This window comes from Castanea sativa, chromosome 12 (assembly GCF_040712315.1).
Source record: "Castanea sativa cultivar Marrone di Chiusa Pesio chromosome 12, ASM4071231v1".
Lineage (NCBI taxonomy): Eukaryota > Viridiplantae > Streptophyta > Magnoliopsida > Fagales > Fagaceae > Castanea > Castanea sativa.
In genome coordinates this window covers 36875294-36891020 of record NC_134024.1, presented here as the reverse complement: position 1 = coordinate 36891020, position 15727 = coordinate 36875294, and the positions used below count along the sequence as shown (strand labels likewise).

The window sequence follows — 15727 nt, the reverse complement described above, 5'->3', positions numbered from 1 at the left end:
CTCTACTACAGTGAATAGAGGGTGTGTTACTATCGGAGTAAATAGAGAGGATTTAGTGTTTTGGAAAGTGACAAAAGAAGAGTTGAAACAGAGCTTTTAAGGTGGTGGCTATGAGAAGCTAGCCACCATCTCTTTGGCAATGGCATCCATTCAATCAGTTGCCAATCTTATTGTTGTGGCTTCCTCCCTTTCTACTGATGGCCTGGAGGAGACCCATTCATGTTTGATTCACATGGCAAAACTACAAGACACGTTGATTACACTGGTATTTTCTCATTTTATTTTTTCTTACATTTTTTTTTTCTCAAAAAAACCTCATTTTTAAACCTTTTATTTTTACCATATGTATAAGGAATCTTCTAATGATTTGCTTCATGGGGTCTTCGAGCTAAAAACGGATGTTATCCTAAGCTCTATGTTAACTCATGAGTCATGCCAGTGAAGTGCTCGATACTTTGATGATGGAGGAGAAAATGAAGAGAAATGTGGTGAAATGAGCCCAAAAGATTTTAAAACCTCTGCGACTCTCATGGTTTTCAAAAAAAAAAAAAACTTATTGGGCTTATTAAGTTTTGAAATGAGCCCAAAAGATTTTAAAGCAATTATAAGTGGGCTTAGTAAGTTTTGAAATAAGCCCAAAAGATTTTAAAGCAAATATCCATATCTCTATTATTCAGAAAACCTATGCGACTCACTTGGTTTAAAAAAAAAAAAAAAAAACTTATTGGGACTGCTGGGCTTAGTAAGTTTTGAAATGAGCCCAAAAGATTTTAAAGCAAATATACTTGGGCTTAGTAAGTTTTGAAATAAGCCCAAAAGATTCTAAAGCAAATTTACGCACCCCTATTCCTTAGAAAACCTCTACGACTCACATGGTTTTCAAAAAAAAAAAAAAATTATTGGGTTTAGTAAGTTTTGAAATAAGCCCAAAAGATTTTAAAGCACATATATGTACCCCTCTTCCTCAGAAAATCTTTGCGACTCACATGGTTTTCAAAAACAAAACAAAAAAACTTATTGGGACTGTTAGGATTAGTAAGTTTTGAAATGAACCTGATGGAGTTGATGTTGAGAGGTATTATGATAAATTCAAAAATTATACTCTAAACTCAAAATAAATAAAATATAGATACCATAAAAAAATTTCGAAGGTGCTCAGCGTAGCGGTTTAGGTGTCAATATTCCATTTTTGAAAGTTCCACGTTCTATTCCTCACATAAACATCTTTTATACTCATACTCTCTCTTTTCTATTCCTCACATAAACATCTTTTATACTCATACTCTCTCTTATCTTGCTCTCTGTTAAGTCTATCACATTCTCTCTCATTTTCTTGCTCTCCGTAAGCTTTAAGTCTTTCACCTCCTCTCTTATTTTTCTCTCGTAGGCTCTCATTTTGCTTTCTTAGTTGATACCCTTAGATCAAATCTTACAAACACCAAAAGCTGAAACCCTGAAAACATCAGCTTCTCCTACATTCTTAACTTTAACCTAGAAAAATGAAAAGATCCTCTCCTCACTCCGCCGGCGTTGTGCACGGAATACTTCATTTCCTCCGTGGATTTGAAGTGTCTGTACAAACCTCTACTACAATGAAAAGAGGGTGTGTTACCATCAGAGTAAATGGAGAGAATTTAGTGTTTTGGAAAGTGACAAAAGAAGAGCTGATACAGAGCTTTTAAGGTGGTGGCTATGAGGAGCTAGCCACCATCACTATGGCAATGGCATCCGTTCATTCGGTTGCCAATATTACTGTTGTGGCTTCCTCCCTTGTTACCTAGAAACAATAATGATGATGCTGACGTAAGCATAGAGATTTGATCTTTTCCTATTTCTCCTAGCATGGGTTGGTAGAAGTTAATAGTTATTGTAGCAGTACTGATAACTAAGTGGCTCTGGCTACTCGCCCTGATAAGAAATTTTGTGTTTGCTTTTTTCTCTAGAAAATCAGTCAATGAAATGGCGATGATTTTTCTTAAATAATGGTTTATTTTGGAATTTCCAAACTGCCTATATAAATATGAATTTTTTATCAATGGAATTGTTAAGGGTATCCATCGTTCCCCAGAAACAATAATGATGACGCTGAGGTAAGCATAGAGATTTGATCTTTTCCTTTTTCTCCTAGCATGCATTGGTAGAAGTTAATAGTTATTATAGTCGTACTGGTAACTAAGTGGCTCTGGCTGCTCAGCCTGATAAGAAATTTTGTGTTTGCTTTCTACCCAAGAAAATCAGTCAATAAAATGGTGATGATTTTTCTTAAATAATGGTTTATTTTTGAATTTCCGATACTGCCTATATAAATATGATTTTTTTTTTTATCAATGGAATTGTTAAGGGTATCCATTGTTCCCAGAAACAATAATGATGATACTGAAGTAAGCATAGAGATTTGATCTTTTCCTTTTTCTCCTAGCATGCCTTGGTAGAAGTTAACAGTTATTGTAGCAATACTGGTAACTAAGTGGCTTTGGCTGCTCGGCCTGATAAGAAATTTTGTGTTTGCTTTCTCCCCAAGAAAGTTAGTCAATAAAATCGTGACGATTTTTCTTAAAAAATGGTTTATTTTCGAATTTCTGATATTGCCTATATCAATATGAATTTTTTTATCAATGGAATTGTTAAGGGTATCCATCGTTCCCCAGAAACAATAATGATGACATTGAGGTAAGCCTAGAGATTTGATCTTTTCCTTTTTCTCCTTGCATGCGTTGGTAGAAGTTAATAGTTATTTTAGCCGTACTAGTAACTAAGTGGCTTTGGCTGCTCAGCCTGATAAGAAATTTTGTGTTTGCTTTTTCCCCAAGAAAATCACTCAATGAAATGGTGATAATTTTTCTTAAATAATGATTTATTTTGAAATTTTTGATACTGCCTATATAAATATGAATTTTTTATCAATAGAATTGTTAAGGGTATTCATTGTTACGCCAAAAATAATGATGATGCTAATGTAAGCATAGAGATTTGATCTTTTCCTATTTTTCCTAGCATGCGTTGGTAGAAGTTAATAGTTATTGGAGCAATACTGGTAACTAAGTAGCTCTGGCTGCTCGCCCTAATAAGAAATTTTGTGTTTGCTTTTTTCCCAAGAAAATCAGTCAATGAAATGGTGATGATCTTTCTAAAATAATGGTCTATTTTTTAATTTCAAATACTGCCTATATAAATATGATTTTTTTTTATCAATGGACTTGTTAAGGGTATCCATTGTTCCCCAGAAACAATAATGATGACACTGAGGTAAGTATAGAGATTTGATCTTTTCCTTTTTCTCCAAGCATGTGTTGGTAGAAGTTAATAGTTTTTGTAGCAATACTGGTAACGAAGTGGCTCTAGCTGCTCGGCCTGATAAGAAATTTTGTGTTTGCTTTCTCCCTAAGAAAATCAGTCAATAAAATGGTGATGATTTTTCTTAAATAATGGTTTATTTTGGAATTTCCGATACTGTCTATATAAATATGAATTTTTTTCATCAATGGAATTGTTAAGGGTATCTATCGTTCCCCATAAACAATAATGATGACGTTGAGGTAAGCATAGAGATATGATCTTTTCCTTTTTCTCCTAGCATGCGTTGGTAGAAGTTAATAGTTATTGTAACAGTACTGGTAACTAAGTGGCTTTGGCTGCTGCTCGCTCTAATAAAAAATATTGTGTTTGCTTTTTCCCCAAGAAAATCACTCAATGAAACGGTGATGATTTTTCTTAAATAATAGTTTATTTTGGAATTTCCTATACTTTCTATATAAATATGAATTTTTTAATCAATGGAATTGTTAAGGGTATCCATCGTTACCCAGAAACAGTAATGATGACGTTGACGTAAGCATAAAGATTTGATCTTTTCCTTTTTCTCTTAGCATGCGTTGGTAGAAGTTAATAGTTATTGTAGCAGTACTGATAACTAAATGGCTCCGATTGCTCGCCTGATAAAAAATTTTATGTTTGCCTTTTCCCCCCAAGAAAATCACTCAATCAAATCTGATCATCAGTTGTCAAATAATGCCATCAGAGATATGTTGGTTTAGTTCCATAAAATACATTTTTAAAAAAATATATTATTTGTCTGTGTCTTTGCACTCTTTCAGATTGACAAGCTGTCACGTCAAATTTATTTATTATTAAAAGTGAAACATTTGTTTTTATATTTATCAAATTTAGGTTGTGTTTTATCGTATGATATCACACTGGTAAAGTGGTTAGCACTTTGCGTGGGTGGCATTCTAAAAAACCAAAAAGGAAAAAGACTTTCATGGGTGAGAGGTCTTCAAATGTGGAGCAATTGCAACACAGACCAGACCAGACTAACAATGCAATGCATTTCTAGAGATATTAATAGTTTTTATTTTAAGCTGTATTTTTTATTCTTACATTTTGAGGCATATTTGATAGAAAGAATTTTTATTTTTGTTTTCAAATAATATAAAAACAATTTTCAAATAATTTTTTTTTTTGAAAATAGTTTTCACTTTTCAAATAATAGTTTTTACATTATAAGTGTTTGACTCACCATTTTTATTTTTGAAATTGTTATAAAAAAATTACAAAAATTTATGTGTAAAATATGTAAATTACTTTCTTTTTTTTTGTGGGTACTAATAAGGGCATAATAGAGTTCATGTATCTCATTGTTACGATAGTTTATACTTTAGAGAAAATTCTATAAATTAAGTTTTAAATAATTTAATGAATTAGAGCTTTTATAAAGAAGCACCTCTCTTTTAGTCATTTAGCAGCAATTCTAATGGTTAATCTTTTAGGGAACCTTAATCAGCTTACTAGTTAACACACCCAAATGCATTTGGGATGCTTATACTAATTTGACAAATCTTTTCCTCCCAAAAGTAGGCCTAAATAAAATAGATAGGCCTTTTTTACATTATATATTAGTAAGATCACTGCCAAGAGCCTAGTTTAGAGGCATTTCTGTTCTCCTCTACGAGGAGAACCAAGGCTCAAATCCCCTCTATCACTATTGTAAATATCAAACAATAATATACATATATATATATATATATATATATATATATATATATATATATATATGTATATATATATACACACACACTAATAAGACCACCTACATGACAGGTAGAAGATAAGCCCCCGCTTTGTTAGCATGTTAAAATTCTTTAAGCTACAATAGTATTTACAATTAAGGTAGATACAATTTTGTGACAAAACGAAAGGAGGAATAAAAGAAAAATAAAAAGAAAAAAAGAAGGGAAGGGAGAGTTTTGGGGGGGGGGGGGATATGCATAAAAATGTAAAAAGAACAAGGCTTTTCAAATTCAAAAATAAAAATCATAAACAACCAAAAAAAAAGAAAAAAAGGAAGAATAGGCCACAAACTGATCTCCATCCTACAAAAACCATGTTTTCCTCAAGAATGTAATTTGATCTAGTGCAATTCACACCACGAGCACCATCACACTGCAAAATCCTAGGCTTCCCTTTTCCTGTATTCAATAGTTAAAAAGCAATTTTAATAATATCAACACTAATAATAACCAAGATTTCTCTGAACGTGCCCAGCCACACCTTTCTTCCATAAACAAGACCTCCTCCAACAAATGGATGAAAGCAAGCAACATTGACCAGACTTCATCCTCTACACTTGGAAGCACTCCCACAAGTTCCATATCTGAAACTCTGTAGAGAACTGAGTCTAACAGAGAAATTTCTAGCATAGTCAAGTAGCAGTTAAAAGAAAATTCATGAAAGGAATCTATTGTAACAAATAAAGCCAAGAAAATGATGTTACCTCCAAAATAGTATAATATGTAATGATGTTTCCCTATTATACAATATCGGTCACAGTTGTAATGAGCAATGTCTTAACCCAAAACTGGACAGTTGGATTGCAGTTGACCATTCTCTCATTGACCAGTCTTAATTTAGTTCGGGCCAAACTACCTATCAAACTAGTGGATTACAATTAAACTGCAGAGACGTCTTGTGTCTTGCAGTTCCTTTTGAAGCAAGGTTAACACAAAAATGTCAATGAACATGGAGTAAAAACTTAAACTAGTACAATATACGTGAACAACTCATGCATAAAACATTGAATTGGGTCACTGGTGAAATCACTGGCACATCATTGAAGTCTCTAAATGTCCTTTTTTCCTATTATGCATACACTTTCTAATAAAAAGTAAAATTCTAAGTAAAAATTAATACATTTGTTGAATAATGGACCAATCGCAATTGCCTAAATTGTTGGATTGGTGACATGCAACCCAGTTGTTTTATGGATCAATGAAGAATTGTGGTTTTAAAAGACTGAAATATGAGAACTTGACACAAATTTCCAGTCAATAGGACAATGAATTCAGATGCACATTCCATTTATCCATGAAAGACAACTGACCTGGATAGAAGTCAAACCCTGAGCAGCTCTTATGGCTTGTGATACAGGCACTAAACCAAATCTGCAAAAGTAAAATAGACAAGTTCATAAGGTGACACACCAACATAAAAATTTAACAAGAAAAACAATAACAGAAGGGTAATGTTGAATGCATGACAAGAGTTGATGATGGGAATGAAGCTTTATGCTGCCTTCTCAAGAGAATAAGTGCGAAGCTCGTATATGACTTGGTAAGCTGAGAACGGATGTTGTGTTGGGGATGTTCCAGCTCCAAGATCTTGATGGATTAGAGTCTGATATCCTGGATCAGCCTCCATATGAGGAAGAGGGCATGCAACACAGGCTGCTAAAAATCTCCTACAAGGCGAAAAATGGGTACTCATTTCGCTTCAAGTACAATTGCAGCCCAAAAAAATGTTAAATGCAACACCCTGTTTAAAATTCAGCCAAGCTGAGCTTTACGTCTTGATAAAAAAACATAATATGACATCACTCCTAGTAAAGAATGGTGGCCTTTGTCCAGAAGAAAATGCAATAGATATTTGAAAATTGAAAGCCATGCTACAACACCCTTTTTTTTTGGTTTGTTAAGTTACATACACACACACACACTCAATGGGACTTGAACCCATGCCACGGCACTAAAACCCATTACAATACTATAGCACCATAACAGTTGTATCTGAATATTAAAATTTCCTGCTTGCCTACATAGGACGGCATGGGGTATGGTAAGCAACATCTTTCAGTATTAAGTGGGGCAAAAGGATTTTCAACATCATGTGGCCATACCCTTAGCTTCATAGTGCAAGGTTGCTCTACAGTAGCTACAACAGCCAGTAAGGTGGTGATTTTCGACTGGATTCATAGTGAGTATCAACCCAATCACTTGGGGCATTAACCAGAGCAGCACCCCCCACAGAATCAGATACAAAGAAGTGGGAGTTTGAAAAGCGATGTTGCAAGCTAGATCTTCCAGAAATGCAAGGCAGGCTGATGCCGCCTAGCATTGTCACGTTCTGAGTAGACAGATGAGATGCCAAAATGGAAAAATTTATATATTGAGCTAATGGCTCACGACTACTGCCATCATCATTAAGAGGCGGCAATGGAGGAACACCAGCTTGGCTTTGATCCACTAACCATCCTTGCAAAAAAGGTAGCTCCCAACCACTTGGATCTCTCTCAGGTAAGAACTGATGGTGTCCAATCTCAGCAAGATCCAGGCTGTTTGGAATATACACAGGTACTCCACGAATCACGGTATTGACACCACCAGTAGTATCTAAGTTAGTAGAGCTTCCCCACTGGCTTCTACCAACAGGCGGTATTTAATCAGTTTCCATTACATCCACTGTGGGGTCATAAACAGCGTTTCTAGTTCCACTAGGTAAATGACTATTATCAGCACTGTGTGAGCCAGTAGGAATAGTACAAAATGTTTCCATAGGAGAAACCTTACTATTATAATGTCGCTGCAATTCATTTGCATCATCCACTTGAAACCGCATTGAAGCAGAAGGCTCGACTTGCTAGTTGAACCATCTATGGCAAATGAAGGCACAAAGAAGAAAGGTAAGGATATGAGAGGTAGTTCAGCAGTCATTAACACATTCACGGGAATGAGCATTTGCCATATAAACAGCTGGAGGAGGATATCACAAGTAAACCCAATGGTGTTGAATGTTTTTTGGATAATTGACCACAACAATTAATAGAAATGGAGCAGCATGAGGGTGAAAATGCACTTCTCAAAGCGAATGCCTTGTCTTTAATAAAAAGTTTGGTTGTGAAGCTTCTCCTCTCTTTTTGTACTGCCATATGTATAACTGAACAGGATTTAATTTGTCAGCAATAAGCCGATAATAGATTTACAAAATCATGACATATGAACTTAAATATAAAAAAATTTAGGATCAAAAGAAAAACCTTTAAGCATGATAGAACTAGAGAAAAGTTTTACGACAAAAATCAATACCTTGTGTCCTGATGCAACAGCAAGGATATCCCCTTTAGCATGGAAAGCAATGGATACAATACAGCAATCTATTACAAGTAGCAATAAGATCCACATGAGTAGTAATATAAGCTTAAAGAATATTATTAACTGAAAACTGCAACCACTATTGCAAAAGGTAACTGAACTAGAGAGTCAGTAAAATTTACAAAAATCTCGTGATCCTATACACTCTGATGTGTTTGCATCCCATAATCAAAATTCATAATCCAAGCTCCCACTTGCAATTATTTCTGGATGCAAAGGATGGAACCTAACCTGTAAAAGCTCCATTAGGGATTGTTTATCATACACGACAAAGCAAAAGATTTGAAATTACATCTGGTTGACAAGTTAGAAAGCATTATTATTGAGGAAAAACGAATCCCAAGAGGTTGACTCTGATACCAAATGTTATAAATCCATGGGTAGAACCCACCTTTGAAAACCAGCTTGCAAGGAGAGGGTGTCTAAGAGCTTATAAACACATGGTTAAGCTTATACTTAATCCATGTGGGATCATAGTAGAGGGGGACAACAATGCAAACATAAGCCAAACCAACAACTGGAGACAGAAAATCAAAGAAAAACAATAGAAAAAGGAAGAGGCTGTTGACAAGATATAGATTTTTAGAATTAATACACATGTCAAATAGAAAGTATCCAGTTAATCAAAGAAACCATAAAATTTGAACAATTACTTATCAGATATAAATGACCAAAATTAGTGACGAATAAAACAAGTAACAAAAAGAATTTACATATCTTGAAAACATGCAGCCTCTTCATAAAAATGATTCGCAGCCCTCCTCTTTCTTCCTGAAATCCTACTTTGTTATTCAAGCAGTCACTCCTATCCCCAGAAGAAGTTACAGACTGAAATCATAGTGATTGCCAAAACAACTTACCAACCAAAGATGCATAGGTACGCAAAACATTAGAAAATTTAACAGAACACATTACAAGTGGTTTGAACCATTGGAAAATACAATATAATACATACTCATGAGTTACTGTAAAAACTATCTTCACTCGTTACAATTGCCTAGCAAAAGCTACACCAGCAACTAAAACTGAGCAATCCAATTTGAGATAATTTTAATAAATTTTTATGATATTTTGTCAACTGCAAGTTATTGATTTCTCTTTGATCATTGCTTTCTGGATGATGGTCGGCAACCAACCCATGTCATGGCATTCATCAAGTCATATTGCCAATGCTGGAGTTTGAATCTATCAGTTTAGGGAGCTGGTCCCATGACATGTCTAAACAAGATATGAAGTTCATGCTAAAAGTTGTGACACTTTTAACGAAGTAAAAAGAATCCGATTGTGGAGTTGTCCAGACTACTCATATTTCTGTTAAAATCAATTTGGTCATGGTGTACAATAAAGCATAAAATGATAAAGTCAATATTTTTAAAATTTTTGAAGTCTTCATTTTTTATAAGTAAATAACTTAATTAGATAAAGGAGATAATCAAATACATAGGAAGATTTACGACTGTATTAAAGCCACTCCTAAATTATTACAATATAAACTTCATAAGATCCAAGTAAATAAATAAAAGTCATGGAAGAGACACTATCTAAAGCAATCATCCATTCATACCGTGATCTAAAAAAGAACAACCTAATATGTCAAGGATGTTCTATGCCATCAAAATTCCTATACTTTCCTTCTTTTTTAGGGTAAGTTACATAACCCCATGATCTCACCCTCCACCTTGTTTTTACATGGTAAAGAAGTGCTATTTGAGCAAAAGCTTATTGAAACATGGTGGAAGCGTGAGTTGATTGCCACCTTTGATTTGTGCTTTGGAACTTTCTAGAACCATAGGTCCAAGTGTACAGAAGAGAACCAAGCTTCTGTGACGTTCTTGTTCTTTTTCCAGAAAGAAAAATAAGATCAACAGATCAGAACCTTTTTTTGTTTTTTCTAATATTACCTGGCGGTTATCAACTAGCACACAGCATTAATTCACCTAAAATTACCTATTTGAACCTTTTTATGAATAAGTACTGACATGCTATTTGCCTTTTGTTCTTACAAACAACGAAAATATTCAAAACTTTACTAAATTACCTCTTACATTGTTCTTTGTTACATCATTATCTTTAGATGAATCATTTGAATTTGTTTTGTCCAAAGAAGTGTTAGCTTTTATACATATAAAATCCGGAAATGGTACACCGGTACGGTATTAACAACTTTGAGGAAAACACAACCACCACGTCTCCCCTGCCACCAAACAATGAAGAAAAACACTTCGAGGAAAACACAACCAACATATCTCCCCTGCCAACAAACAATGGAGTAAAACATGATAAACTGACTTTCCTACTTCTGCACAAACAACACCAATTTATCATCAATATCCTCCGAAGAACCTCAAACTTTTGAGGCACCTTACCAACCCCCATGAAACTTCACACGATCAGACCCTCTCAAGGCATCATAAAACAAACAAACCCCCAACTCTCCAAACCAAACTTCCAATAGATTTTAATTTATCTTCACCTCCTATAGGAAAACTGATAATCCAAAAATTTAAAAGAATTAGCCACAAATTCAAATTTGCAATCTGAAAGGCATTGGCAAATTGAAGGATTTCAATGGCTGAGCCACCTAGATATGAAGCAACTAAAGCATCATTGTTTGCAGCAAAAAGAAACAAGTCAGGGAACTAAAAAAGACTCACCAAACTATAATCATGCCAAACACAGCCTCAGGCCAGCATCAATAACAAACTTAAAATGTTCAAAAAAATAAATCCAACCTCCTCTAAACTTCAACAAAATCACCTTAAATGACCTTCTAACCACAACAGATGTCCATCCACTTTATACTCCCCCGTACTTAACTCTACTAGTACACCTCAACATAAGAAACCTTAATCCTTTCTTGTTCAATGGATAACAACCCCCCCCCCCCCCCCCCAGCTCACCAAATGAAATTTTGATTCATCTCTCATCCTGGCTCACAAAAAATCTTTCTCAAGTTTTTCTAGTATATTAGCAACATAAATACAGACGATAAAAGAAAAAAAATGCAATTAAATTCAAATGAAGTATTCTTCGTAAGAGTGATATTCGCTCCTTTAGTTAAATAAAATCTTTTCAAACCTTCATGTCATATTTTCACTGCTACATTTCCAAACCACTCAAACATTAAAAGTTGACCACAAAGACAAACCCAAATATGTCTAGGCTATACTCAACTTACAACCCAACAATTAGGCTAAAATTCCATTGTGTCCCGACCTCTCCCTTAGGAGATTATGGTGCTGACACCAAATTAACGTTGATCGATTCCATTGGACCACAGTTGTTTCTAATTAGATTTTATTTTAATTTTATTTTGAGGATTCTATGGGAAAAAACAATAAAAAAATATAATGGTGTTTTGTCTTAAACATCCTAATAGCCCAACTCCAAACTTATCCACCAACCCACCCACCAAAATGAACTACATATTCCAAGTGGCAAGAGCCCCCAATCCATCTAATCTCTATCCTAGACAAAAACTTGCACCATTTAAATCTTGTGAGCCCAAATAACCCTCAAAACCCATCTTGGTTCATACCTAAACACACCCTAGAAAGAATATGTTGTCAAGGGCAAGTATTCTTTAACTCAAAAACAATGACCTTAATCCTCTAATCCCAAGATGTCAAAATGGCCTAGGCAGCAAGCCTTACTTAGCGACTTTAAACCCCATCTATCGCCATGAGAATCCGAGGATGGAACTATCAAGGTGTTTGTAAAGCTTCAATAGTTAAGGCCCTTAGAGCCTTAATAAGGGTATGTAAACCAAGCTTATCTTCCTTTGTGAAGTTAATCAAGATAAAAGTGCATGTATAAAGTCAAAAAGATAAGGGTGATTTGAAAAAGGATTGGAAGTGGTTGGACATTAATATATGAGTTTTTGCTTTTAAGGAAGGAGATCTAACATGTTATGTTTTAACCAAAATGTCTGTGTACTTAGATTAAGGTTGATAGAAAAGTGGCTTATATTTTTGTGGTTAATATGAATTTTGATTTTAATTAGAGGAGGATTGTCATGTACTTTTTACAATTTTAATCCACACTTCTTGAAAGTTCAAGAGTAACTAGTTAACTAGACTTGTATCTTTGAGTAACTAGCTACTAGACTTGTATCTTTTAAGTAATGGCTAATTTTTATTTTGATTCCAAATAATTTAATTTTGTTGATTGCATTTCTAAACTATACATTTATATCAATTTTTGGTGGAGAATTATATGGTACATATTTTTGCAAGAATCATTTTTACTTAATTTCAACATTAACATATGGCGTCTTTGGTTTAGGCAAACCAATACATGATAATACAGGAATAGGTCAAGTGTATGCGAGCTCAATGAAGAAATAAAAAGGAAATAATGGGATGGTCTTTTGTCCTAAACATCCTAAAGAAGTTGGGTTTAACACAAATAGCCCAACTCCAAACTTGTCCCCACCAACCCACCCATTAAATGAACTACCTATCTCAGAGAGTTCAAAAAATTTTAATAACCCACTTACAAATTTTGTGCACCCACCCATCTCTATCCAAAAAAAAAAAAAAAGAACTCAGCCCATCTAGATCTTGTGAACCCAGATAACCCTCTAAATAACCTGACTTGGCCCATACCCAAATACATTTTGAAAAGAAGACCTAATGAAGAATGGGAAACCATCATAAGTAAAAGACCAAAAATCTGCCACTACTTAGAATAGGAGGTATTCTTTGACCTAGAAACATCAACCTTGATCCCCAGTGTAACATGCTCAAGTACCCAAAAACTAAACAACAAAGGACACATGAAGAAGGAAGTAGAAAGAAGGCTAATGTGTTTATTAAGGGAAGACAAGTTAGCATAGAGTTGATACAAAATCAATCCACATGTAGAAACTCTTTTTACATATGAGTTCATGAAGAGAATCTCTCAAAAGTATTTGTCACTCTATTCCAAGATGTCCAAATGATTAAGGAGGCGGGACTTATTAAGCCCCACCCATCGCCACAAGAATCCTAAGATGGAACTGTCAAGGCATTTGTAATGCCTTAGTAGGTAGGACTCTAAGAGTCTCAAGGCCTTAATAAGAACATGAAAAACAAAGTTAATTTCCATTTTTGAAACTAAAGCATGAGAAAAGTGTATGTAAAAAAAAAAAAAAAAAAGAGGTGAAATTTTAAAGGACTATGTGTAGTAAGTTCAAAAGGGAAACTCTGGTAGGTTATGCTTGTTTTACTATAATTAATCAAAGGCAAAGTTTTTGAAATTTAATAAAGATATGATTTTAGTGAGATTAGGAGTGGAGCAGTCTGATTGGGATTCGTAAAGTTTTATGGGCCTCTTTATACATCTATAAGAAGAAATGCATGGTAAAGTTTGGGTGTTTTGCTTATGTCTTTCAGCTGGACTTTAGCTGTGTTCAGGGATGAGAAAGGGGGGAAAAGGGCTTGGGGCTTGTGAAAGACCATGTCCCCGACATGTGTCCTCCTTGTGCCCGGCCCAAGGTTCTCTTTCATGCTTTTCTAGTCTTTGGGCTTGGGGGCCTATGATGTCCAACCCATTCCACTCCAAAGTCTAAACTCAACTGGAACTCATCTTCTATTTTACATCACATTTGGCAAGCACTATATTTTGAATCAATGTCTGTAAATATTTGTAATGTTTATTTATGTAATGAACGCACAATGAAACGAAATAAAAATAACACAATTTATTTATAAATAAATAAATAACTCTATATCGTGCCTACTTGTGTGCTCCTTTGCCACTCAAATATATATATATATATAGTTTAAGTGGAGTTGTGGTGTATGTTTATGTTAGAATCCATTTTCCTCTTTTGTGTGTATGTCTGTTTCTAAAAAAAACAAAAAAAAACAAAAAAAGTTAAAGGCCCGTGTGTTGCACGGGTTTATCATAAACTTATAAGATATATATTTTATTTGATAAACAATAATAAAATAAATAAATAATTCTAAATTACAAAAGGAATAAATGGCATTGACATAATAATTATCAAATATAAAATGATAACACCTAAATAAAAAATTAATTATTTTGTAACATACCAATTGTGCTCTAATGAGAATTTTGTATCTTTAGGAGATTGTTTTTTTTTTTTTTTTTTGAAAGCCACCTCAGTGATATATTATTCATTGAATATTAATAGAGTCAATGGTACAAAGCTGTGTCAGCTGGGGGAGGGGAGTCTTCTATCCAAAACATCTCGTCTACAACATTCTTAGCATGTCTAGCAAGTACATTAGCTAACTCATTTCCACCCTTCTTTACACTGTTGACAGAAACCACTTGCATTCCACGCATAAGCCATTTAACATCTTCATAGATATTGCCCAGCCAAGAGTAGTTCCGAGACGATGAAGAAACAGCCCGCGTAACATTTTCATTATCTCCCTCAATAATCACGTTTGAGAATCCTGCATCCACTAAGAACTCCAGCGCCTTTCTGCAAGCAAGAACTTCTGCCTCCTCACTGCAAGTGACAGGTAGCCCTTTGACTGATATAGCTGCACCAAAGCCTGAGCAATTCAGATTAGAAAAAATGGCAGCATCAAAGTTCACTTTATACACAGAGGCTGGAGGGGGTTGCCAACTGTTTCTGGGCGATAGGGGTGTCGAGATAGACAGCTGCACTTGAGTTTGATGAAACTCCTCCAAGAACTCAGTTGCTCTTTTGTTAAGCCAACCCGGTTCCTTGAAACTCCCACCATGAATCACTATGTTTCTTTGATTCCATATAAACCAAGCCTGAACGAGAAAGAACTCAAATTCCGGCCTTGTAAGTTTGTCCATAAGATCCCCAAACAGTTGATAATTGTCACTTTGGCCATTAGGAATTTTTTGAATCCTAACCAAACAACCCGCCCACACATCTTGTGCAGCACCACACTCCCATAGCACATGCACTCCTGTTTCAGGCCAGCGTCTATAGCAATAACACATGTTGTCAGATATGACTTTTCTTTTAGCTAAATTCACACGGGTTGGCGCTAGGGTAAACAATTGGCGCTAGGTTCAACCCACCAGTAGATTGGTTCATCTAAATAATTCAATTGTGTTTTAATATGGTGAGGTTGGTTTTATTCATCACCTTCTGTGATTAAAGATTTACTTTTCCTCCTTTTAACCTTCAATTCAATTTTAATAGGATAAAGTTTAGCTACAATTTTTTTTGTAATTTAAGGCTATAATTTTATTCAATAAAATAAATATCACTACATATTTTGAAAATATAACTATTGAATTATATGTTTTTTACGCTTTTAATACGCATGTCAAATTATCAGATATTATTTACTATATAATTTATAAAC

The 15727-nt window shown here is 34.5% G+C and overlaps 1 protein-coding gene and 1 pseudogene across 1 annotated transcript; both read right to left on the bottom strand.

The window, feature by feature from the left end:
• Positions 1–5417: 5417 nt before the first annotated feature.
• LOC142620607 (uncharacterized) lies at positions 5418–7982 on the bottom strand (annotated as a pseudogene).
• A 6582-nt stretch (positions 7983–14564) lies between these two features.
• LOC142620606 (uncharacterized) lies at positions 14565–15356 on the bottom strand. The gene has a single exon (XM_075793952.1). The coding sequence runs from the start codon at positions 15354–15356 to the stop codon at positions 14565–14567; it is 792 nt and encodes a 263-aa protein (XP_075650067.1).
• Positions 15357–15727: the final 371 nt, after the last annotated feature.